The 27,765-nt window shown below is 41.6% G+C and overlaps 1 protein-coding gene across 2 annotated transcripts in view; it reads left to right on the top strand.

Moving 5' to 3' along the window:
* Positions 1-27,765, top strand: part of tenm1 (teneurin transmembrane protein 1) — a 192,607-nt gene that overhangs the window by 68,616 nt on the left and 96,226 nt on the right. For both annotated transcript variants that reach the window (XM_084353147.1, XM_084353148.1), the window contains one exon: positions 19,429-19,602. In XM_084353147.1, coding sequence (XP_084209273.1) covers positions 19,429-19,602 — 174 coding nt within the window. The remainder of the gene's footprint in view (positions 1-19,428; positions 19,603-27,765) is intronic.

Raw genomic sequence — 27,765 nt, 5'->3', positions numbered from 1 at the left:
AGCTGGGCAGTTGTTCTGTTGTGCATATTTATTTATATTTATTTTTCATGCTGATAAGATGCAAGTAGAGCTGGAACCATTAGTCAATTAGTTGACGAGACAGCCAAGATAAAATTTTAATTTTCAAGCAGAAGTGCCAAATATTTCTTTGTTTCCAGCCTCTCAGTTTTGAGAATTTGTGACCTCCCTTTGTCATATGTGGTATGTGTCAAGGTTAACTCAAAATGGGATCCAAACGCAAGAAACGAGGAGGCAGGCAGGTGAACGAACAAAAGGCGAGCTTAATAACAAAGCTGGCATCCAAACATCAAATCCAAAAATCCAAAACACGATTGTGAAAGGAAGTCGACAAAAGGCTGGCAACAGAATGAAACAAAAACAGACGAAGCAGGCAAATCCAAGAATCAAGAAGTCCAAAAATTACAAAAACTAAAAGAGGCAGGAAGCAAAGAAGCTCCGGTAACGAGAACTGACAAAGAGTAAGTGAGAAACAGAAGCTTCAATAGACAGCGACTAATTAACACATAAACACAGGTGAACTGGAAAAAGGACAAAGGGAGGAGGTGAAAAGCAAAACATGACACATGAGGAGAGAACTACTGTACAAAATCAAACAGGAACTAACTAAACCAGAAACTCAAACCATGACTTTTTTCTGGCATTTTATAAGATCAAATCAAATACATTTCATATATATAGCCTAAAATCACAATCACGTTGCCTCAGTGGGCTTTATAGTCTGTACAGTGAACGACATCCTCTTTCCTTATAGAATCGAGTCAGGAAAAACTTCCCAGAATAGACCAAAAAAATGATTGGAATAATTAAGGTAACTACAGAAACACGAATGCCAGTATTTTGTGTATTATCAGCATGATACTGCAGATACTGCTAACTGAATCAAGACATTTGCAACATTTAAAAAAATATGACATATTCCTTTACAGCCGTGCCAAGCTGGAGTCCAACATTTCAGGACGCTGGAGACGCTTCCCCCTCAAAATCGTCTTACCGCAGCTGTTACATTTGGCCCGAATCTTCATGTTTTCTCATGATGCTCAGCCAAACTTTACACCGCTCGCCGCAGTCATCCGTGGTTCAGCATGAAACCGAGCTGATATCTGATCTCACATGCTAAGTGAAGGGAGGCACAGAGTGACCGGTGGTGTAACAGCGAGTACCTTAGTTGCAGCAGATCTTGAACACTTGATGTAGCTCTTAATAATTCACCGTCTGACATTGATGATTTGTCACCAATCCTCGCTTTGACAGTTTGGAATCCTAAAACCCACCTCAAATTACTGCCTGTCCTTAAAGCTCTTTGTGCAAATGATGCGACTTGTTTATTAATTTGGGGAAAAGTAACCCGGCAAATAACGAGGCAATAATACTATGTCTCAAATTAAGGTTTCCAATTAGCTCAACAATAGGACGATGCATGATTGCAGAGATAACGCTGTGCCTGAGTGATTGCGGCGAATGCCCCCTGTTGTGATTAGCTAAGGCAGTCCTCGTCTCTTTCTTTATTGCCCTCTTTCCTCTCCTCCCATACCCCCTGGTGTTGCAGGGGCTGTGAATAGCTTTGTTAATTTGTTTATCTCCCAACGTACCCCTCCCTCCTGCAGTCGTAGCTTGTTATTAAGCACAACACGGCCATCAGATATGAGGAGCAAGGCATTATGATAGCGAATGGGGCATTTAAGGAGAGATAGAGGACAGATTAAGATTGCATCTGTAATCTTGAGGAATATTGCTGCTGACAACACTACCAGTAACTCATTTTCTATTCTAAGCCTCATTTAAGTTCTGCCTCCATAAAAAACCTACCTACCTACTATTGCTCCATCGCGCTGTCAAAAAAAAAAGAAAAGCTAATTAGAGTATTTTCTGCATTAATGAATGTCTTGCTGATTTAAACATTTACAATCCTCAGTTGCTGAACCAAATATGAGGAGAGGGTGTTATGTGTCAGTTATGAAAGATAATCATCTCTATGGCAACAGGGAGAAGCTTCTGACGTAAATGACATGAGCAAGTCAGCAGCACCCTGCAATCAAATAATCACCTCCACATTTCACTCACAGCGACACAGACAGCGGAGATCTTCTTTATAGCTCTGTTGTGTGATACGTGCTGCTTCAGGGGACCTGCTGGTTCCATAAAGAACCAAATGACTCGTTAGCGGCTTTAAGTTCATTACTTTCACGCTATTTCTTTCGGTAAATCTACCCGCACAGTTTGATGGCAATTCAAAGCATCTGCCTTAAAACTGGGGCATTACTCACAGAGGTCGAACTCAGTACACTCTCCGAATGAACCCATGAGAAAAAAGAAAAAAAAAAGGTCACGTGATTGTGTGCCTGTGATTATTTCAATAAATCCGCAGATTATTTTCTTGATTTGGTTTCCCAAAGCCGAAGGGGGTGCCCTCTAATGTCTAGATTTGTTCCAGCAATCAGTCCAAAACCCAGTTAAGAATTGAAGTTAAGAAAGCAAGAGAAAGCAGCACATCCATTTTGGAAACTGGATCGGCAAATGTTTGGTATTGTTGCTTGACACCAAAATGACACCATAGTCGACCCACTAATCGATTGACTAATTGTTTAATTTTGTTTAACCGTGATGTGAGTATATTTATTACGCAAAAATGTCACACATTTTCTTCTTTCACATTCTTAAAGGTGCTAATTTATTGTTTTATGTCATTTTAAATTGAACATCTTTCGGATTTGCTCTGTTGGTCGCACAAAACAAGCAAATTTGAAGATGTCACCTTGGGCTCTGGCAGGCATTTTTCACACTGTAGACATTGCAGCTCTACTTACCAAATAACAAATGATGTGCTTGGTGGCTAGAACTCAATAAGAGGCCTTAAGTCGCTCCCTCTTGATCTGGATTTCTCCTCCAAACGTCCTAGCAGGCCCTGTCTGTCTCAGCACAAGGCTGATTATAGCTTATCGTGAATTAAGTGCTTGTTCTATTCTATGTTGTTGACCACCCTGGATACCAAGTAAAAAAATTACAACTGGGAGCTGAGTAAGACATTATGCCAACCATTCCCAATCATGCCAGGGAGATATCACACACATAATTTGGAGCATTATTATTAGAAAGGATTCCTTAGTTTTTGTTTTTGTTTTGTATATCCATTTTAGCCCTCCGTTTCCCGCCAGAAACTTAAAAAAACAGGAACACTAAAAGACACACAGACCTCGTCTTATTCTAAATAATACCACAATATGCACACAGAAATGCAACAAGCAAATGCTAAAGCTAACACTGACAGATATGATCATATAAGCGACCTACTGCTGCTGTAACCAATTTTTTTGTAAGAGTCACAATGTGTGACCACAGATGCCGAAAACACAACCCGATGGGAAACGTAATCATTTCGTCACTCTTTCAGCTGCTGCATCTGCCATCACATACTGGCGGTCTCAGAAGAGGTTATGGTGTAAACACTGGCAATCCCATGTTTGCTACAGCCTGCTGTCACTATTGCTGTTAATGTGATCCAAACAGAGTGCACCTATTGGCAGGGGTGGACCAGGAGTGGTTATTTTTACGACATCCTAAAATTGATAATCCTATTCATATTGAAGATCCCCTTAATCTTAAAGACGTCCTAAAATGAATACAATGATGCCGTCCTATCATGTACTAAACAAGCATGATCAGACTGCAGAGGTACTCAGTATAGATCTACAACATACAACATTAAATGTAGAACCGGTAGAAGTGGGTGCTGGTCTTCTAATGACAGGTGATTCTGAACGTCTGGCGTCTGAACGTTTGGCTTCATGCGGCTGTGAGTAGTTGATGAACGGGGCTCCTCCTCTGATATCCAGATTTTTTAAAGCAGCTGTATGCGCTATTTTCTTAGTAATGCTGCATGCTCCCAGAGAGGGAGCTGTCTTGGAAAAAGAAAGAAGTCATGCAAGTGTGGTGATGTAGAGAGGAGGCATGTAAATAAGCATTAGCATTAGCATGTAAACACAGAAGAGAAAAGGGAAACAAGGGGTGAGTTGCTAGGTACATACTGTAGTATTTTAGTCTGATTTAAGCTAGCACTGCTGCTCAACAGTTCCAGTGTGTGCGTTTTGCTGACTGTGGAAATCTGCCTGAATCAATTAGCAACAATTTACAACAATTAGCTTTAATTATTTGTAAATATAGCTGAGAAAGCACTTCAGTTTTTAGCTTGTGGCAGTGAAGGAGGAAATCAGTTGTGACCGGTGATTGGCGGATCATCACACTGGCTCCCACAAATGCAGATATAATGCAGAGACATACTGACGGTCGGTTGACTGAGCCTGCAGCTCCCAACTTGCATAACTAGCAGCTGTTGCAGTATGTGAATTGGGGCTGTAGCTGATGAAAGCACCTGAGGAAAAAGTAGCTGATGCCTGCGCAAAAAGTTGCTACATCTGTTGCTAAGGCTGGTTGAAAGGGGCTCTGAAAGAGTGCTCCGTCTATTGACAAAGCTGCTAAGTGGTGAAGTCAGGAGAAGAGTGGAGAAGGGTAGAGTTGAGGACGGATGTTTATCCACAAAGTGTATACTGTGAAAAAGTTTGATACAGCAGCAGGTGCTCTACAATTTGATAAAGTCTGAATCTTGCGTTGCGAGCTCATGAAAGATGCAGACTCATGGCTCCCAAAGGTTAAATAACATGTGTGACTGTTCAGACAAGGTAGTTGACCTTTTACGAGGTAATACAATAAGGCAACACCGTCTTCTGTCATCCTGTCTATAGCTGAGTAACTGTCGAAAGTTTTTCAAAAGAGTTAGACCTGGAATCAAAATCACTCAATAGAATCCTTCAATTATTATTATTATTATCATTATTATTATTATTATTATTATTTAGCTGCTTCAGTGTCAGGGTATTGTTCATGCTGGCTCATTGTCACTCTGTCATGGCTTACTGTGACACTTGAATAGAGCTGAGCCATTGTAATTGTTAATAGTAACACCTGTGCCTTTCCTACAATGACAAGTCAAAATGTCTGCTCCGAACAAGGCCTATTGTCTTGGTAATGAACGAACATAGGCGACACATCACTTATCAGATTCAGATGATGTGTCCTGTTGACAATGTGGCCACAGATTCAGTGTCCTTGCTCAACACGTTGGAAATAATATTCTGGGCTATTTTGGGTCCCTAATATTGCTTTTGTGTATACCGTACTTGCGGTGCAGGAGGGAACTGTGGTCTCAGTAGGAGAGGTCTATTGCAGTTGATGTAAGCTTATGTGACAGTATAGTGTGTGTGTGTGTGTGTGTGCTTGTCTACTCTTTCTGGAAAAACTGGGCCTTTTTTTTATTGATAAAAATATCCAATTTATGGGTAATGTAGCAAATTAAAGGTGTTAAGCTGTTACCATAGCATTCATGTCACAACAGTGCGGTTGACCTCACCTCACAAGTTGCTGTCAGTTTGTTGCGCTACCTAACTTTGCTAAAGCTACTTTGCTTTTATTCTGCATTATTTTTTTTAATGATTGTCTACATGAAAATGTTAGCAGCATGATCTTTAAACACATGAAAAATCAAAGCATTACCATAAAGCAGTGATGCTCATTGCTCATTGACTTGCAGTATTTTCCACAGTATTGTTATACGGAATAGCTTCCACAATATAACTGGTCTGGTTTAATCCTGCAGACCGTAGACAAATGTGTATTGTCTCGCAGAACATATTATTATATTTCTCACCCATACTGTCAGGAAAGATAGCCTACTCGGCTCTATCTATCGTCTGCACCAGTGCTCCTTATTCCCATTGAGGTAACAGTTACCAGTATATCTGAAATAGTGCATTAGTGTTTCGTATTTTATAAAGCGCATCATAAGTTGGAGATTCAGTCTTAACGTGCAAAGTAATTAAGGGAATGTCCCAACAGAAAGATAACGTGTACAACTCCCTCGCCGAATATTTCAATGAACCAATGAAAAGGACAAAGAATCAAAAGGTTAGTCTGAGTCTAAACTGGAAAAGCTCAAATAGGCTTATTCACTCTGCTGAAGATCTGCTACTTTTATTCACTCTGAAATATGTCTCATATGCAATCAGACAGCGCAATCTGAAGGCCGTCGCACACATCCTGTACTTTCATGTGGTTGTACTGAGGAGGATAAAAATGTTTCACAAAGTTTTGAACACTTAGTAATAAAAGTTCCTGAAGCTGGATGTGGGCAGTGTAGCGCATGAGTCCAGACAATGTGAGGAATTCCAATTTGTAAAAAAAAAAAAAAATCACAAAAGACTCATACGATGGTCTACATTAAATGCAGCGCATTCATTAGCTTGTATCAACTTTGTATTGTAGTAATAACCTAACTGGAATGAAAAGTCTGCAAAGTGGGGAGGGCAGTCTGTTCTGATAGCAGGTGTCGGGCAGGAGGCCAGAGATTGTGTACAGAGGTAAAGTCAGAGGGGTCAGCTGAGTCCGGTGACGGCTGTCGGGATGAAGCTGTTGAGGTGTTCAGTCGACCTGGCCCTAATGAAATGTTACCTTCTCCCAGAGGAAAGTTTTTGAACAGGTGGTCGCCTGTTTGTCCGGGGCAGCGGTGATCCTCTTCATTGTGCAGCTCTGTCAAGGAGGGCAACTGGCAACCAATTATCTGCTCAGCAATGCTGAGTGGGTAAGATTGGCCTGCTACAGCTTGTTTCCAGTAGGGCCTGGAAACAAGAAGCCTTTCTATTAGGAGTGTACTGGCTCAGCAGAGTTTAGTCGGACACAAAAAAGCTGTCACACACAGTGACTCAATCACAGTATACAGCAATTCTGCAGTGCTATTGGCTTTATTGTCTTTGTCTCAACAGATGTTTGTAATCTGCTCCATAATTATAGCTCACACCGAGAGGGCTTTTATCTTTCAGTCACTATGTTTGCTTGCATTTGTGCCTATATTGGAGTGTATGTGTATATATACTGTACACACTTGGGGCTCATTTTCAGTTTCTAGATTAAAAGAAAAGAAAGAAAATCCGGTTAATGGGTTTATTTCACTGTTACACCAGAATCTAAAGCTACAATATGTATATCACCATGTAATATCATCAAAGTAAGCGCTGACTGCTGCTAACTGTAGCTACTGTTAGCTAGTTAGCTCAGTTAGCCATGCAGGTAGTGGTACGGACTGGGAGCTGGGAGTGGTATTATGAAAAGGACAGGCTGTGGCTAGATGGTTAGCATGCTCAGTAGATATCTCTCTAACATGATACATCACTGTCTTTGACATAACGTCAAAGCTTTTACTTATTAGCATTCTGTTAATAATTTAAAGCAAAGCAAATTGCCAGTAAAAAAAACCCACATATTTTACATTTGAGCCATTAGTTCAGTTTTAGTTTTATTTATGTATTTTATCTATTAAAATTAAATCACTCTGGTGCGTTTCTTCTTTTTTTTGCTTTTTTTACAGTCAAACTTGGGGAAAAACAACAACAATGAGCCTAACATACACGTGCAGCTGAGCTCGAATATATGTGCGCGCAGGCGTGTGCATGTACTGTATGTGGCGCTGTGAGTGTGCCCGTCTGTGTGTGTGCGTGTGCTCCTCACCCACAGCTTCTTTCAGCCAGCTGCTTCATGCCTCATTGGGGTCTGTATTGATTGGTCCAGTTTCTCTTTGTTTTCGGTCCTCTATTTTGGTCGTCTGATGCAGACTCTAAGAAACCCGCTGGCCTTTGCTAAAACTGCCCTAACAGCTCCAGAAGCCTTTGGTAAAATTGCTTTAAATGGCTAGACACACTCTGGTCAGAAGGCTCTGAATGGCGAGAGAGCCCTTTGGTAAAATGTCTCCAGAAGGTCAGAGAGGCTGCAATGAAGCCGCCTCAATAGCTCCAATAGTTCACCGAGCAAGTACATGCACACACGCGCGCGTGCACGGCAACTCACACCCTCTTTTTTTTTCCCTCTTCGTCATCTTCTCTGTGACACTCACGCAGACAAATGCAGTCACACACCCACGCACAAACACACAGGGACTGAGCTGTGTGCGACTGCGAGCGGCAGGTTTGTGTCGCTGTTTGTCTGCAGTGTTTCAGCTCTCAGTAGTGGTTGATGGTGGCTGCCAGAGGGGAATGTAACATGGCGCCGATCCCCTCCTCATTTAACACTATTCTGTCTGTTGCAACATGACTCAGCTTTCAGAAAAGACCACATCAGTAAGACAGCGAGTGGGAGACAGACAGGGAGAATGGGGGACTCTGACAGAAAGGGAGAGGGGGCGTGATTAGAAATGAAAGAACAACAGAGAAATGCGTGAAGCGGAGAGCTGTGATCTGTTGGACTTGGTGTACTGTCGCTACCGTGACTAACTAGATGACAGTGACAGCGAGTTTTACTGGTAAATAAACACCAGGATATACGGCAAATCTCACCATTTGGAGATGTGAGAAGTGTGTCTCCCACCTCCGCTCTTCCTTTATCCCTCTTCCCATCATTTTATCCCTTTCATCCAAACAGGACTTCCCATTCCAGATTAGCAAGGTCACACTGATGATGACTGCTGAGGTTCATACCAGTGAAGACATTCTGCTCTTACTCACACACACTCATGCGCACAAGCAAATGTCAGCAGACAACCACTCACACACGCAAACATACACACTTAAACGGTCATGACAGTGGTATTAGTAGCTTTCAAGCGGGTGGTGGAGGGGAGTAAGAAAAACACTTTAGCACCTCTTGTCTGTCAGAGTGGAGCGAGGGGCCGACAGGCGGGAGGGCAGGCGGACCCCCAGGCTCTCAGTCTCTACTCTAACGTTGACTTAGACACAGATGGCTCTGAAGTCCCTCTCCTTCACTCTCCTTCACACTTGTTTTCCCCATTTGTCTCTTTCCGTCTTTCTGACGCCTCTCTCCCCCTCTGCCTGTGTCTTTTATCTCCCTCCTCCCCTTCTTTCTCTCCCTGCCTTTCTTTCTCCCATCCCTCAGAAGTTGTGGCTTAGCTAGAGGCTGACACAGCCATGCAGAACTCGGATGAGAAATTGCTTTTACTGTACATGCTAAACTACACACTAAATCGAATGACTGATGCTCTTGAAAGTGTTTGCTGCAGGGCAAAGCCAGCTGTAGTCTTTGGTTGTCAGATGGAATATGGTTGGCGGTTAGCTATGTGTATGAGCGCAAAGAGCTTGGCAATAAGGCCTGGGTGTGTTTCCGCTTGTGTGAGAGTATTGATAAATCATTTTTAACTGACTGCAGCGCTACCTTGGCTGTAATGGGTATCGATAAGACAGTATATTCACAGTCAATCTCGCCCATTGTGTCCCGCAGCCCAGCCCAGCACTGTTACAAACAGCAGATAGCCGCATGTAGTGTAACACAGGCATTAAAACAGGAATGCGCGCACGCACACACACACACACACACACACACACACACACACACACACACACACACACAATTTTCTTTCTCTATCTCCTACTCTTTCTCCCACCACAAGTGTGAAATCTAATCATCACTGGAGCCCACAATCATTTCTATCTAATCTCGAGACACACACATGCCTGACAACAACAATAGCAGCAACTGCAAGCTCGCATTATCTCTGCTTCTTCCAGCTCCAATAGTCTGCCTTTTAAAACCTGCCTATCCGGAGAGAATGGTGGAGAGAATTTAGTGGCTCAGGGTCGCCATTTACTCCAATCACAGTTAAGATATGCCGCCCGTGCGTCTTTGCATTTCCAGCTATAAATGGAGCGTTTTCTTTTTTTTGTCGCAGCCGCCTCGCTAACTTTAGCCACAAGTTTCCACCAGCTTGGATTGTTCTGTTCTCTTTATTTCTCTCTGTGGTAGCTTAAGTACACCTGAAAAAGCCACATCAAACACCTCTTTCTCTTACTACTGAACTGTCTCAGTCTGTTCGCACTGTTCCCTCCAGCCTGCCACATCTTCGCACATCTCGGCGGGGTAGCCGACAGCGAGGGTACAGCACAGAACCCTCTCACAGCAGTGCCGTCCTATTACCTCTGGCAGTCATCTCACTGTCACACTGATCAATGATTCATGTGTGCGAGGGCCTCGGCCTGTTAGCTCGCTGCACTGCTGCTCGCTGCCGCCACTGTGCTGCTGCCGCCGCTGCCTCTCCCGTTATAATGACTGGACTCACTCAGAGTCTCTCTCTAACGGGTGACGGTTATGTGAGTTTTTGCAGGAGTACTAGAGAGAGAAAGAAGGAAAGAGATGGACACTGAGAGCGAGATGGATAGACAGACAGGGGAAAAAGAGAGTGAGAGTGAAGGATCACGCTGAGCACATGCTGCTCACATAACTGACTGCATGCTGTGTCTAAGTGTGTGTCTGTGTGAGGGCGTGTGTGTGTATTTTGTGTCCACACAAAGGATCAAAAATTTGTCAAATCCTATAAGCAATACAGTTAAGGAGTGAAGAGAACTGCTGATACCTGAGGTACCTGATACCTTTTTTATTTATTTTTTTTACTTCTGTGCATTCCCATTTGAAATGTTCTTTTAATGATGTTTTAATGTTGGCTGATATAGAGACACAGAGCACACCAGTGGACGAGTGGTTAAGACACACTATATGTAACTGAAAAGTCCCCAGTTTGATTTCATCTTTGGACCAATAATGATTTATCTATTTCAGTATCCTGTCTGTATCTATACCGTTAGCTTACCAATACGTATTTAGGATGGAAAATTCTGACTTTAAACTTAGGAAGAGAAAAAAAGTTTTTTTCCATGGCCCTAATCCTTTTCTCTTCTGTAGTTATCAGTTATTTAAACCTCAAATCAAAGAGAGCTTTTTCCATCATTTTGGGGTAGAGCAGATCGTTTTAAATGCAATACATTAACCACGATCCTCAGCTGCCATTGCTATAGGGGAAAAGAAGCTAGTCATTGAAGTTCACAATGTTGCTGCTCTGGGGAATTTCAACCCAATATGTGGTGGTGCATTTATTTAAAGAAATTTGACTTTTGGGGAAATATGAATATTTCGTTTCTCAACAAGAGTAGGATGAGAAGATTGATACCAATCTCACATCATGTTTGAGTCGCTGGCAGGCAGATTGTGTGACCTTTAAACAGAGCCAGGCTGCGGCCATTCCCCGTTTCCAGCCTTTTTGCTAAGCTAAGCTAACCGGCTGCTGGCGGTGGCTTTATAATTACTATACAAACTTGCACGCAGTATTGTTGCAACAACAATTGTCCTTGCAACAAAGGAAAATACTTTATACATAATGCATGAATAAGACATAATTTCCTAATGTCAAACCATTTCTCTAAACAGCTGAACGTGCAGGTTTTTATGAAGCGTAAAGCCCGGGACGCACTACCTACCTGAGCAGGGTGTGTGCTTTTCATTTTGGCATCCGTGCGGTTAGAGCAGCATCATCTCGACTTTTTCCGTGTGCTGCTTTGGTTTTTAGCAAAAATAGACAGTAGACATTAACTGTTTAAGTCATATTATCATCATACCAACATCATTACACCTTTCATTACAGTTTCAATTTCTGTATCTGTAGGATTTGTACCAGACATGCAAAAATATTCAGGTGCATCAGGTGAAGTCTTTGTCTGGTAATCTGGTGAAATGAAAATCATGTCATCATTATTACTGATAGCCATTATCAAAGACAATCAAAGAACATGCATGTTGACGTTCTGAGCCATGAGTGCTCATTAGTCATCACTACCTTATTATGTGAGTGAGATGGCTCTGACCACAGCCATCTTCAAACCTTAACTACCCACCTGTAGCATTGTGTGACTGTATCTGCAAAGTTGAGTTGGTATCACCTTGAAAAAATCTGGAAAAAACCCAGAAATTCACCTCTGTGGTGGTTCCAGTGTCTTCAGGACCACATTTTGCCATGGTGACACCCACACACCAACACACACACTTTCTCTCTCACCAGGTGAAAACAATACCAGCCCTGCTGTCGCAGCTGGTAAACATACAGTAGGGCTGGCAGTAGCAACACTGCAGTAGCAAAGCTGTGTGGACCCCACACACACATGCGAGCTGAAGTAGTTCAACAACACAGCTGTCAGGCAGAGGTAGTGGTAGGCAGTACATACTGTGTGTAAGCCTTTTACAGGCTTGACACACTGGATGCCTGTGCACTGCGTGGCGGCTGCGTTGCTGAGCTGCTGCTGCTCACTCCCATGTTTGCGTTGACATAGGCTGCGTTGCTGCTGCAGCCCAGCTCCTGTCTGCCCGATCTGTGTACATGGAGTTTGCCTTTGATAATTATCAATGAATATGATGATGTGATTTTCCTTTATCACCTTTGAATAAGCGAGAAAGCCTGAGGGGGAAAAAGAGGGAGGGAGGGAGAGAAAGTGAAAGTGAAAGAAAGATGCACAGGAAACCTTTTGAGTATTCTCTTCATGTCTGTGACATTTTCTACACATATAGACATTAAAACTGCTGGTAGGATTTCCATATGACTGTCTACAAGTCATTTTCAGGTCAATCTTTGTGTGTGTGTATCTCTAGATGATGCGACGCAGCAGCCACGCCTGTTGTACACGTGAGAAGTGCGACTCATGCAACCAGTGCGGCCGGTCTTACCTGTTAACATGGACGCCAATATGAAAGGCGGGTAACGCAAGGCAGCAGCGCTGCACACGTATCCAGTGTGTCCAGTGTGTCCAGCCTGTGCTCACCTACAGCAGTGCACACAGCAGTCTTAAATCTTAAATCGTAAACTTGGTTGTTTCCTTCTGAAATGCTATTTAGGAGAAAAGCTAGATTACAAACTGAGCAGAGTGAGCAAATGCTGCACTGTCAGGGGCCCCAGATGGACAGAGGATTCCAGTGTGTAAAATTTTAAACAGATATGGTAACTCCCCTAAGGTGGCATTTTTCAGGATTTTGGGGCCTTGTCTCTTTTACTTAAAGCTAAGGCTGGACATTGTTTGAATTTAATTCTTCTCAATCTCATCTCAGCATTTGAAACAGTGATCAGTGTATACAACTTTTCAATAATAATGGTCATCTGACCTGGTGTGTTCCCCAAGGTTCAATCCTTGTCTCACTGTTGTTATGCCAAAACGTGCTTCCACAATCATCATGCATAAAAACAAAATTCAGTACCATTTTTATGCAGAAGGCATACACATTTATGTCCCATCAAAAACAAGTGAAGAAGGCAATTTTCATCAGTTATTATCGTTCAGATTGTTTGTCAGAAAAAAGTGCTGGATGTCCCAAAATTTCTCCAGCTGAATGAAAACAAATCAAAAAATAATAATCTTTGGTCCTCTGAAGTCTGTCCCATTTTTACAAAAACATTTTGTCTCCCTGTCTAGAACTGTCGAACCTTCAGAAAGAAACCTTGGTGGAATATTTGACACCGATCATTCATTTGAGAAATTAAAAAGTTACAAAGGTCATTCAATCATGGTTTTATCATTATTTCATATTTGGAAAAAATATAGCTTTTGACATTTGGAATGTATTTAATTGTGACAGTAGGGACCCAGGCAGGAAACATGAAGCACTCGGAAATGGAAAAAGAGGGGCATGAAATGAAACAGTAGGTTTTTCACAGTAGATGAAAAAAATGTGGTGGGCCATCGGTGTGCAGAAGGTTGTGAAGCATTTATGGCAGCACTTCTCCATTCTAGCATGTAGTGCAGGCACGGCATCACATTTTCTCCTCTGGAAGGATCCTAGAAGGAACCTTATCACATCCTCTTGCGTCATAGAGGCACCCAAGAGGAAACTTTTTCTGTGCCAGTGAGATGCAACTAAGATTGCTAAACCAGGGAGGTAGCAGCTGCATTGTATGAATTGCAACCATTAGGCCACTAAGTCCTCTATATTTCTAGTTTTATTGTGGTTTTAATTGATATTTTCTGCACTTGCCTCTGTAATTCGATGCACATTCACTTGCCTTACACAGAATTATACTCAAATAACTACCAACAATTGAGAATCTGTCATGTTGATGCTCTTATTCTCTCCAATGAACGTGGACTAAATGACATATATGAAATGGTGTATAAATGCTAATCAAAATTTTTCCTGAACGCATCAAAGCTAATACGTTTCCTGACACCATACTGAAGCGGTGAGGACGATGCTATCGAGGATATTTAGAGAGCAGAAAGGAGCCTGTTGTTTCGAACAAGGAGAGCCCCTCTTACTTCTGTGTGGGCGGGTGAGACGTATCTTTAAATCAAAGTAGGTGCATGTAGAGGCATTTGAAAGTATAAATGTTTAAACTAGACACAATTTAGGAGAACACAACAGCACTACAACATTTTACATTTAATGAATTTTGTATTAGACATAGCTTAATGAGCTCCTGGACTACAGAGCTGCTGTTGCTATAAACAGGGTTCCTTTCCGTCCTTGCTGAGATTGAGTTGGCACTTCTCATGAGTCTGTCTGCTCTCCTGTTGTTGGACAGCGACCTGTGTGACCATAATTTCTTCTACACATTAGCTGAGTGGAAACAGTAACAGGTTGCTCAGTGACAAATAGAGAGCACACCTCCATCTACCTGTGTTTCCGTCTTCACCTCGTCTTCTCTTTGGTTCTGTCCTCTTTGTGTCCTTTTCTCCTCTTGGACAGGAATGTGGTCTTAATGCATGTACGAGAAAGGTTTTTTCAATCTCTTGATTTTTAACAATGAATTAACAATGATTTTTTTTTAAATATCCCAGGTGTGTTTCCACTACAAAACCTGCCTGTGCTTGTGTCACCCCATTTTGTTTTTTTCCTTTTTTCTTTGTCCTCTGATGGACAGATTGGCAATCAGTGCTGTGAGCTTCTTCACATCCTCCCTTTTGACTTTAAAATGTTGAAACACAGAATATTTGGACAACTGGTTATTTTGGGTACTACTTCTTTCAAATAGAAAGTACCATCTTATTATGTTGTTTTCCTGTTCACGACTGATGAAATGCCATTACGCATAATTTATTTTCTCAGTTGACGATATAAACATTTAAAGGAGGCATCTACTGTATCTGCTGACTTTTGTGTCTGTTTAATTTTAGCTATACAATGTGTTTCTGTGTTTCTGCTTTTACTCTTGATTTCAGCAGGTCAGTGGATTTACATAATATCAAGTTTTAACATTTAAAAAAATACATATTTTAACATTTTCCTTTGAAAGTTCAAATATTTATCACATTAAGTGAAGTTACTTTGCGCTTTTTTTGTTTCTGTGACATTTTCTGGCCTGTTGTCAACATTTAGACAATCTAGCCATTTCTTTTCATGCTGCACACATTAAGATGAATAAAAATAGAAATGATGAACACAGTTTCTGCAGTTAGGGTGTCAAAATGTACAACGGAGCTCCATTGGAAGTTTCCAGCGTGTTAATTTGGGCTACAGTCACTTGAACTGTCAGTGTTGAGGCCAGTAAGTGGGTGTTTTAACCATTTATCTGTTATTCTTAGGTAGGCCCATCTATTTCAACTCGATCCATTACTTTTGATAATGTTTCAAACATTTATTCAATACTTTTAGCTAACAATTTCAGTTTCAACCATTTATTTATAACGTTTAACATATTTCAACCATTTTATTCAGTAAGCTAGCCTACTTTTGGCCAAATATTCGAAATATTTATCCATTAATTTTAACTTAACATTTCTATTTTACCACAAGCCAATTTAACCATTTGGCCTATCCATTACTTTCAGGTAACTGTTTCAACTACTAATGCGTTGCTTTAAGCTATTCTAACTAGGTGTTTCAGTGATTTGTTTTCTTACTTTTAGTGTTGCTTTTAGGCACTATCTAACAATGTATCCATTACCTATAGCAGCATGTAAGCGTAAAGTATTATACTTATATGCTGCATATGCTTATACAAGTTATCAGAACCTGACAGGGCAAACCTGCAGGGGGATAGTATACCAGCAAAGAAATAATTGGCTTCTGGGCAATTTTATGTCATGAAACAGACTCAATATCTACCTGCTTTTTTTAGAGCACATATGACATATGACAACAATCTTATGACAGCAGCTGTCACAGTTCATCAAAAAGGACCCAAACACAGACACAGAGGCAGGCAGGTTGAACAACAAAAAGCAAGTTTTTATAACAACAGCTGAAGTCCAAAACTCAAAAATCCAAAATGCAAGTAACAACAAGGCAGGCAACAAAAAGGCAGAATCCAGAAATCTAAACAGTGTTACAAAAACAGAGGAAAAACCATAAAGCCATGGGGAACAAATGAGGAACACAGGGAACACACAAGGACTTGGGAACAGACACAGGAACGCAGGAGACGCAGCATGAAAACAGATGAACCAACAAAGAGTAAAGGAAAAACACAGACTTAAATACACAAGAGCTAATGAACAAATGAAACAGGTGTACAGGAGAAAAAAGAGCGGAAAAACAGACAAAGTCAGAGAGGGAGGACAAACTGTCAACATAAAACAGGAATTTGACAGAACTGAAACCTAGGACCATGACAACAACATGTCTCCAAGACAACTGAGCAAACTTTATCTGACCCTCTTTGCAAGTCAGCGGACCTTGTGTTGGAATCATTTTGTCAAACTATTTCTCCAAGGTCAAGCATGAACCTTCGCACTTAGCAGTAGCTCATCTTTTGTACTGATTCCATCAGCAGAGATTCATGCCCATGATTCAAGCCTTTGGGCCCCACCTGCAGCAAAAGAATTGGACTTGGTTGCATAATAGGCGGCCAAAACAACTCCCTCTCTCACTGTATCCCCAAATTTAAACCAAAATTTAAGCCCTAGTCCTATTCTTGCCTGTGGCCCCGTGAGTACTTAATTAAATACCCAGAATAAACTTGGTCAAGTGAAGAACAAGTCTTAATAGGCTACTGTCATCACTGCTCTTCATAATGCTGTGAGGACACCAGGTACTCAAAAGTACAAGAGTGCAAACTTGCACCCTCCAGCACCGTCCACTCCTCATCATGTTCCCAGGTCCTTATCCCTCCTAGCTTGAGCCCATGTGTTGTGTGTGTGTGTGTGTGTGTGTGTGTGTGTGTGTGTGTGTGGGCCCGCGCTCTCTGACTCTAGATGCTAAGTGTTCAAGCAAAAGGTCAACAGCCATGAAACAAGAGAGCGAGAGAGTCGGAGAGAGAGAGGCTGATGAGCAGGACCAGGAGAAGTAGGGTCTGAGGGTCTTTTGAGGATGGACTGAGTGGCGAAGAGGAGGAGATAGGAGAGCCGGTGAGGACTGTCGCTGCAGAGTCATTACTGGAGTGGGTAACACTCGGCGAACGGAGGTGTGGGAACAAGGAGAGAAAGAAAAGCAATTCAGATGAGAGGAAGTGAGGAGAGAATGAAGTATGAGAGACTGAATGGTGGAAATGCTAAATGTATCAGTTCGGGAATAACTTGTCATCCCTCACTGAGCACTCTTACAGACTAATTTATGAAACTATGATAGGTTGTTCCGCTCCACTGCGTAATATAATGCAGTACAAACAGTGATGATGCATACAAACTTACATTTGTAGGTGCGACACTATATTTCATGTCTAATTCCAATGGAAGAGAGTTGATAATGGGCTCTAGCTCAAAAGAGATCTCTGCAGGATTGTCTCTAAATGTATCATTGTTAAATAAAATGTTATTCTGACTACCATCAGTATGTTTTTCAACCACCCGTCTGCTAAAGATGGAGTACTTACAGTACCAGACAAGCAGAAGGGATTTTGCTGGCAACTAAACCCATGAAATTGAATGTACAAGGCAGATCATTTGGGTTACTGTTTATCGTACTTTTTTATTTTTTCCCAGCATCAGAATGAGCCATCACAACTAATTTCACACTGATGTGTTAATGAGAAAATCCCCCACATTGCATCTTTTAAAATGAAACTGCGTTGAAGACAGGGGGAAAAAATTAAAATGAGTGACTCGTACCCACACTGATGTGAAGAATCTGTGCGTGTCCATGTCTGGTCTCGTCACAGGCTGACAGTTCAATTAGTCTGAACTAAATGATGCATGACGTCTCCCTCATGGCCCTAGTAATCGTCAGTGTTCTGCTTTGAAGAGCTCATATTGTGCATGAGTAGATAGCTAAACCAACAGTGGCTAGGGCTAGTCACAAGTTGAAATGTTGGAATGTGTGATTTGCTGATCCCCATAGATGCCAAAGTGGAGCATGGGACCAAATTGGCTTCAACTCTCAGAGCTCATCACGGATTTGCTGTATTTTTCAGAGAAAATAGTTCCTTTTTTTTTCCCTGTGCTTCTGCAACAGAAAGTGACTGCAAATGGCTTTGAACTATCTGGAGTTTTAATTAGGTATTCCTCATCACCTGGGGATCAAGCGTGGGCTAGCGCGTAGGTGTGTGCGTGTGGGTGTGTGCATTCGAGCATACATGAAAGTAGCGGGTGCATTAACACACTTGTGTGAGTGCGCGCCCTACCTGTGTGCATGTGTTGGTCACGCTGTATAATTGTGGATTTGTTTTTCTAAGCAGCCATTTTGTGCGAGCGTTTGCAGGCGCGTGTCAAGTGCTTTTTCTGGGTGTCGGCAATCAGCAGACAGAAGACAGACAGCGAAGATGTTTGAAGTCGTTAGAAGTTCCTTACCTTGATCTGCATGCAGCAGCCGTCCTCCGACTGCCACCAGCGCATAGTAACTTTGTGATTTGAGTCTTTGCTTTTGTTTGATGTTCCGAATGTGTCAGAGGAGAAAAAACCTGCAATGATTTATTTCATTTGCTTTGTTCTTCGTATCAGCAAAGGGACATTACCTTTTTAGATTCTTTTAAAGTGGAAAACTAAAGCGGTTCTTGGAGTACAATCTCACATGAATGGAACCTGATGATTGGTCAGAGCAAGGTGAATGTTTTTACTGAACGCTTTATTGACAGCCTTGCAAGACGCTAATTAATTTCCTTAATGGGCAGGTGTTAGTTGTTTTTATTTAACAGCATGCTGGATTGTTGTCCTAGTAAACAGTTTTATGAGTGGGAGGGGGAATCCAGTATCCTCCCATACCCTTTGTTGTTTAAAAGGCCCATATGGATTGTGAATCGGCAGCAGCTTTCAAAGCATCATTAGTCATGCATAAAAGACTGTGTTAGCGCTTTAATACCAGCCCTGGGCACAGGCTCTGAAGATCTGTCTTAATTGCCCACCTCTGCCACATTCTATGTACTTGTACGCATGTGTACGTGCATATACTGATGTGTGTGCGTGTGTGTGTGTGTGTGTGTGTGTGTGTGTGTGTGTGTGTGTGCGTGTGCGTGTGTGTGTGTGTGTGTTAGAGCATGTGCGTTCTTTGTGTATTTACTAATTGTCCACTGCCTTGCCGGGCACTAATAAGGACACAAAATGAGTGAGAGCTCTAAGATGGGCATTAAAGAAGACTCAGACACACCCCTCTGCATGCCTTGAATAATGATCTTTTCTCTCTTCTTCCCCTCTCCCTTTGACTGTGTGTGTGCGTGCGCGCGCGCGTGTGTGTGTGTAGCCGTCCACCTGTTAGGTCTGACCTGGCATCTGCGGCACGGCGAGAGCCAGCTGTATGAGAACGGCCTGAGCTCGGCGGACCATCAACAGGAGGACCGCAGCAAAACCAGACCTACCAGCTCCATCCACCTGCTGGACACACTCAACCCTGAAAACACACATGCTGGTGACAGAGGTGAGCTGACACACGCAGCACACACTATAATAACAGATGTTCTGCACTCAGCTAATGACAGGATTTGCCTGTCAGTAACAGCGAAGCAAATGTAGTATGGTAATTTGTTATTTATTGAATATGAAATGTATTGAATGAACGCTGGCTTAAAGCATTTCACTTCGAATTACTTTAACGCTGATTGGCTGCTTGTATTTTGTAGTTCTGTGACATTTAAAAAGCAAAAAAGGTGAAACCAGCAGGGTGTTTCATAAAGCAAGATTAATTATTAAACCAGGCTAATTTCACTAAGACGGGCTTATTTTCAGGAGATTCTGTTACTTGAAGGCACAGTAAACCCACAGTGATGTCACCCATCGTATCATTGCTACGCCTCTTCCTTGATTGACGGTTGCTGTCGTAGCAACTACATAAGGTAGCCATGCCCTAAAGCATACCCTGCTTTTTTGTTTATTTACTCTAGATCGGATTTACTTCACAAAATGAACATCATGCTGTATCGTATGTAGCAATTGGCAATATAAACTCATTAGGAAATTGCTTGCTGAGGTAAAAAAATCAAGTGAGAAGTAGGGTCATTTTCTCATAAGCTTACTTTTATTTTGAAACCAGTAGAGTTTCTCCCTGCTGGTCATTAGAAAGATGCAGGTTTGCACTTGCACTTCCATGTTGGCTTTCCTTTTCAGACCAGGAATCTCAGTTTCATTTCATGTAGTTATTGTTCTGACCTAAGTTATCTTAAAAACGCATCCCTCCAGAGTATGTTTTCAGGCTAAGCTTTGGGCTTGTTACAGTCAATCTGGCAGACACAAATGTCTGTCTATTTCAATGTTCCTACATGAAGGATCCTCTTTTTTGCTGCTGCATTGAGAACATGACTCACTTTGTAGTGTCAGATTCATCACACTTTGACAATTTATTTTTATGCCGTTTTTAGTCCTAAAGGGGAAGGTTACACATGTGTGGGGTTGCACTTCTGCATATGTGTAGCTGTATTTTGTGGCACCAGAATAATTTGTGCTGATTCTGATTGCCTCGAGTGATGCCACTCAAGTCAGGATCATTTGTGTCTGAAGACTACAAGTTTGTAAGTGCTAAAATCTGAGGATGAGGAGTTAGAAAGAGATGAGCTTATCAGACCTCTGCAGCTCCCTCCTCATCTCTGCTCATATCAATCGCTAGAATAAATGTTAACCAAGAATGTTTCTGCAAAACCACAGATGAAGTGAAACTGAACATTTATTTATGTTGCAACTTTACGTTTGTTTTGGTTGAATTTTCTATTTCTCTCTTGTCACAATGCTCTGCCTGTAGTCTGTTTAGGTTTAGGCACAAAAGACACTTGGTTAGGGTTAGGTAAACATCATGGTTTGTCTTAAATCACCACGATCACAGTTGGAGATAGTCGGACTCCCCGTAGGAAGTAGCCCGTTTTGGTCACCACAAAAACAGCTAGAAATGTCTGCAGGTCTCTTTTAAAAAAAAAACACCTGGTTTTGAAGGCCAGGTGTCCTTAAAAATATCCACTGGTGTGACTCGGCTGTTTGGCACCCTTGTTGGCTGGTGAAACCAAATAGCCAAAACTAGCATTACACACGCAAATTTCTGTGTGAGCAGTTGCCAGTTAAGTTCCACCCACTGGTTCTGCTACATTGGTTTTGATCCTTTTTCTTTAAACTCTCCATTTTGCATCTGACAGTGTTACAGCAGTGCTATATCAGTGGAGTGCTCTTTACAGCATCTGCACAGTGCTCCATTCCATTTCCACGAGCATATGTGTTTGTTAATGCACTGAAATTAGTATAAAGCCAAATAATTTAACTTATTTCCTCTCTGTGAAGTACATTAGTCCTTTTTTGATATGCCAAGCTGTTAAATGGTATTTTGCATGGAATACATATAATTTTCAGTACTTGTTATCCGAACAAAGTTTACATTACTAACGCACATCACTAAGACGTGATGTCTGCGAGCAAAGCACTGAGCTAACAATGGATTTTAGAAGTAATGAGTTTATCTCCAGTCTGACAACATTCTGCTAAAAGTTCTCTTCTTCTTCGATCATAACAGTGGTTTTGTTTGATGATATATTTGACTCTTAACACGACATACATAATATGTGCTGCTCTGTGATTGTCTTCACTGTAAATCCATTTGATCAGGTCTGCGTTCGGATAAACCAAACGTGACTTTCTCCGCTCATGCAGGCTACAAATAGACTTAATGAAACAGCCTCTGTATATAAGTCTCCACTGACACACATGCGTGGCAAAGGTCAGCTCAAATACACATATGTTATAACAGATCATATGCTATTCTGCGTTCTATAACTTCTTAGAGTATTCATCTCATTGTACTCCTGTTTTTCCGTCTGCACATTTAATGAAATATAAATCCTGCCAACACACTCTTGGCTACAGAATGTAATGGAGGCAGAATTATGAGAATGCTGGTAAGAACAGAAAATCCTCTTGAAATGTAAATACGAACATTTAAACATTATGATTGGAACATGTTGAGGCGGACTATATATCCATTGGCATGAATTCCAATCAGCTTCTATTGCATTAGGACTCCGGCTTGCATACATAACACACTCGGCACAATGAATGTGCCAATGCGATAGACAGACATCAGTCCAGAGATCAGACTTGAACTGATTACTCATTTATTAGAAAGGCAAGGTAATTGGTTAATCATGTTCCCTCTTAGCCAGTCCGTGACTGGAATAGCTTCTCTCCACTCGGCCGTCTCTCAACTAGCCAGAGGAATTACTAACACCAATTTAACCCCATGACATGGGACATTAATTGTGAGTGTTCCAGGTCATGAAGTCAGGCAGGACACAGCAACCTTCACGCTTACTCTGACTCTGATGGATATTACATTGGATGCTGTTGGAGCCCATGTTCAGCACTTATCCAGAGAATGTGCGAGCCAAACTGCAACCCGCTGCAATTTGGGCAACCTGAGACATCCCTGAAGCAACTATTCTTGATGAATCCTCACATTCTGAGGATTAACACTCTCATCACTAGCTAAATCCTCCGATAGAGCGCGCAGGGGTCATGGAATTCACTTCCGAGTGTTGCGTCACAACAATCTATTGTTTCAATTCGTATTGCTTTATGTGCTTGATGAAAGCTGGGGAAATCAAAATGGGCAAAGCTAAGCCGTTGATGCAGGGGGCTCAGATTAATAAAATTGGCACGGTGGAGGTGGTCCCCGGGCAGAGGAGGGCCAGAGAGATTAGAGATTAGACTGTAATCCAGTGTGGCAGATTATCACGCTCATCCTGCTGTACCCATCACCTCTCACACCAAGAGACCACACAATCCCCTAGATTACACAGCGAACGATGGTGAGAGGAGGCTGCGGGGAATGGAAATGACAAAAACATGACACGGCAGGGAGAGAGGAGAATGAGAGTGATGGGAGGAGAGAAGAGTGATTGATGGATATGAATCTACGCGAAGGATGTGTGAGATATCCAAAATAATGGTGGCGCAAGCTGAGTAATTGCCGGCATTATAATGCAATTTTCATGAGACAGCTTATTAGCAGTTTCCATGGTTTTTGTCTACAAACAAAGAAAACAAGCAGGAAAACGTTCCTTCCTTTATTTTGGAATAAATTAATGTATTGTTGATGCACTGCTCCAAACACGAGTAACAACATAACCGTGGGAGCATGACGATAGCCGAGGAGAGTGATTGGAGGATAGTTATCAGTTTCTGCTTGTTTTGATATAAACTGATGACACAGTAGGGAGAGATGAAACGAGCTCGGCGAGATGATTGGAAGGTAGTAATCTTTTTGTGTTCTTGTTCGTGTATTTTTAGTGTGCTGTTGTTTTTATGTCAACTTCAATGCCATAAAGATAGGCTCTCCGTTTGATTTGTCGGCTCTACCCCCAAATCAAGATCCGGCACCGCGAAATTCTAATCTACCTTACGAAGCAGCTTGCAGCGAGGCGCGAGATACTAATTGACATGTTGTGTCATCTGCGTATGGCTAGTGTGTTGTCAAGCTGTGCGTGCTGTGTTTTATGTTCTCCGTGCTATCTCGCCTGCAGTTTCCAGAGATCACCAGGAGCCCTTCTTAGTCCTCCACACATAAAAGCTTCTCTAATTAGTGCTACATTAATTGCCACTCACCCCATGATAATCAACCTCGGGCTGATGTGCATGTTAGAAAGTGCGCGCACTAACACTACATCTTTTCCCCTCCCTTTTTTCTTTAGCTATATCTGACATGCACATACAGGCATGCCCACACACACACACACACACACACACACACACACACACACACACACACAGAGCGATTCCTCTGGTGCAGATGAAAGCAGAAGTGCCCAAAGAAGAAATTTTCTGTCAGTGGATTCCCTACCCTTAATGAAGTACATTGAAGTTTGAGAGTAATATTTCAGTCTACGTTGAATGTCGGATATATTAATGATATGAAATGATACAAACTGACATACAGTGGAGCGGCATAATGCCTCATTATAATGCAGAGATGATGAAATGTGGGGTTCGTGGAATGCCATCTGAGCCTATGCAAAGATTGTATTGAGTTAGTGCTGAATTGTTTTCACTCTATCGGATGGTGTGGTTGGAAATGGTGTGTAGATGGATGGAATGTGACACAGACAGAGAGGAGGGCTCTTAAAGAGCACATCAATATTCTAGACTGTGTGCAGAGAGAGTGGAGTGAGGCTGAGCAGTGTGTAACAAAATGTGTGCATATTGCCCGCATGTATGTGGCTGAAAGGGCGATGTGTCTGTGGGAGGGATGAGTGTGTGTGCATGTGTGCAAATGCTGATGGACTGGTCCATGTTACACTGGTCTCATTGATTTTCTCACGCTGGGATACAGTCTCGGGATGTAACACACACGCCCACGTACACACAGACACACACGCGGAGACGGTATAGATCATTTAGTGAACCCCCTGCTTGAGCGCCTCAAGTTGAGAAAGCCTCACAGCGGCAACATGTCAGTCTGTTACTCAGCCCGCATTCAAAACACCTCAGCCAAATATAGCTGAAGAAATTGAACCTAATTTCAAGCTGCAGTCAGTATTTACAGTGTCAATGACACACTTGGGCTGAGGGGTTTGTAGTACTCACGCTTGACATTTGAGGGAAGAAGATTGATGTCTTAGGCTCTGACATTAAAGGCAAAAAAAGTCAAAGTTGATTCTTATCTTCTTGGTAAACAGACTGGCACTTCCTGTTTGATAAAATAATACACTTTATCCAAAAGGAGTAAAAAAAAAAAAAAAGAATCAGGTTAATTGCATCAATAGCACATGATTATAGCAAATAAATCTGCTGTTATAGATTGAACTTTCTAACAGCATATACAGCATTTGAAATTAGTAGACCTCAACTGATACCGGATATATCGATGCCAATACCGATATAAAGGAGTAAAACAATTCTGATATTCATATACTGTATGGCCAATATTCTTTTATGCAAAGTATATATTCACATATATATTTATAAACATATATTTTGCAATTATCCCTCATAGATGGTCATCAAGCACTTATGACAAAGATATACTGTATGTAATTGAGGCAGGATCATTTACAGGTTTACAACCATCATGTCCAAATTGACATCAGTGCACTGAAACAATGCACTTCACAGAATTTAATTTTCATACATAATCCCCTGCATCTTTTTCTGCAATAAGATATTGAAGAAAAAAAAAGAATACCAAAGCCAATGTCTGTGGATAAATATAGTGGTCGGTTCTAGAAATGTATTCCACTTTAAAGAAGAACAATGTAAGCCCTTGCAAACTACCACTCCTTGATCCAAAGCTCTGTCTCTGTTTGTTTGTAGGCTGAAACAAAAGTTGCATAGTGCTACAACATTAAAATGATGTCTACACATTGTTGTGTCAGTATTAACAATCTGATAAAGTAGCATAATATTATGCCTAGCAGTTCAAAGTGGCATTATTGTTGGCGGCACTGATGCAAAAACAACCATTTACTTCGGAGTATCAACTACAGACAAAACGGGACAAACACGAGTTCATCATCTGCTGTTTTTCGTCTCTGTTGGAAACGTGCAAGCTGATAGAAACAGTGGTCGCCTATCAGCCTTCATTTCCCCAGGAGATTACGTGCCTGGTGGCAGACGAAATTGTTTATAGGGAACCAATCTAAAGACCAATGGTCATTATTCTATAGCCGTTACATTGTGCAGTCGACATTTTCTTCATAATGATACGTTAAAGAAAATGTTTTTATAGCGCTGTATTGATGCTGTTACTTAAAGTGATAATTTGGGTCTTTTGATGTGGGGTTGTATGAACGATTGCTCCCTAGTCAGTGTGTTACCTGCAGTGCTTAGCACCGACAGGGAAGCAGAGCATTGAACTGCTAAACAGGATCAAGCAAGATGTATTTTAGCCATCTAAAAGAAGATACCCCTAAAAATATATATATCCGTTTTAGGTGTACGCTATATTTTGAACATTTTCTGTGCTTTACATTGCCATCATTGAAATTTTGAAGAAAGTATTTCTCCATTTGTTATTTCCAGTCTTTAGGAGGGCGTTTCAAAAACAAATCTAAAGTGTCCCAAGATGATAAAAAGAATAACAAATAAAAAAACGTATATATTTCTGTTAAATATTCATGACTAAGCAACAATTAAGTCAACATAAACATCTTCATGATTTGTAACTCTGTGTGTGTGCTTAGATCAGATTTGATTGACTGTGACCAAAAAATCCTACAACTGTCATCACATTCTGATTTAAATGTTTGGATATTGGATTTGTTGGATCTTTTTCTAACTGAGCTCCGCACACTTAAGACCAGTAAGAAAGGAAACTGGGAAAAAAAGTAAATACGAAAATCTTTTATATGAAACAACCAAAGCTTTGTTTCAACTTAGGAGACTTAAAACAGATGGACTTAGTCTCAAATTAAAATGAGCAGCAAGGATATGTAGTGAGCCGTGGTTTGCTCCTTCTAGGCCTCTGACCTACTAGATTAGTACGAGCTTAGCAGAGGAGCAATAAAAAAAAACACAAGTGCTTTATGATGTTTCAATTTTTACAGCACATATTACATGTGTTATGATGTAAGTGCACTCCGAGTGTCATGGAGTGAATGAGTTTGTGAACGGGCAGACTTGCCTGTCACAGACATAGCCTGAGGCCCGATGGTGGAAGGTGAGAACAAGAGAGTAATGGAGGGCCCTAAGGCCAAGAGCATTATCTTCTCCTGACTCTGACTGACACTCATTAGGCGGCACAGTGGAGAGAGGAGGCTGAAAGCTTATTAAGCCAACTGCTCAAAAGGCCCTTAATTGAATCCAAGTAATTATAGAGACCTTGCCCATTGTGATATTTTTATTCATCCTGCGGCAAACTCAATCTCTCTTGCATTTGGAACACTATTAATGTTGTCTGCACCAATGTGTGTGAGATCCGCACACAAGGCCTACGCTTCAATATCGACTACAACTCGCGCGCATACGCTCGCACAGTTCCGGTCCCCCCAGACATGTTCTGTCACCAAGACCCCGACTGCACTTTTAGTCTGTTCTCTGCTTCATTAGTATCTGAGCGATAATAACATTAATTGCAAAGACAGTTTAGTTCCTTTGAAAATAGATTACAGGTGTAATTGTTTTACCTGAATAACCCGTAGGCAAGAGAAATTAATTAGACCTTGTGTCCCAAGTCCTAATGTAGCTCATCTCTTTTGTCGGCCCGCCTGCGCACACACTAGACACACAAAACACGCAGAGACACGTAACACACAGACAGATGAAAGGGCAGGCAAACCCACACTGACTCTGAGAAACACATATGTTGTAAGAAAATATGACAATGTGGAGATTGAAATAAGTCCAGTTGCCTACGATAAAGCACCTAGAACAATGTGGAGATGTTGGCTAGTCATAAGGAATGAGATATGTTAAGAGGTCATATCTAAAACCATCCCAATCCAGATGTCATGTAGCAAAGGAACCTTGCAATGGCTAATTTAGGAGAAAATTGTGCAATGTGTACATGTGTTAGCATATTGTGGGTGAGTAGTGTCATTAGCACTGTTTTACCACGCCACGCTACCAGTATAATTGGCTGAGGCAGCATCATTATTATACAGAACAGTATGTTGGT

The sequence above is a fragment of the Pagrus pagrus genome, assembly GCF_965226575.1.
Source record: "Pagrus pagrus genome assembly, chromosome: 5".
Lineage (NCBI taxonomy): Eukaryota > Metazoa > Chordata > Actinopteri > Spariformes > Sparidae > Pagrus > Pagrus pagrus.
The sequence above is the reverse complement of the archived record's forward strand: the minus strand, read 5'-3'. Positions and strand labels throughout refer to the sequence as shown.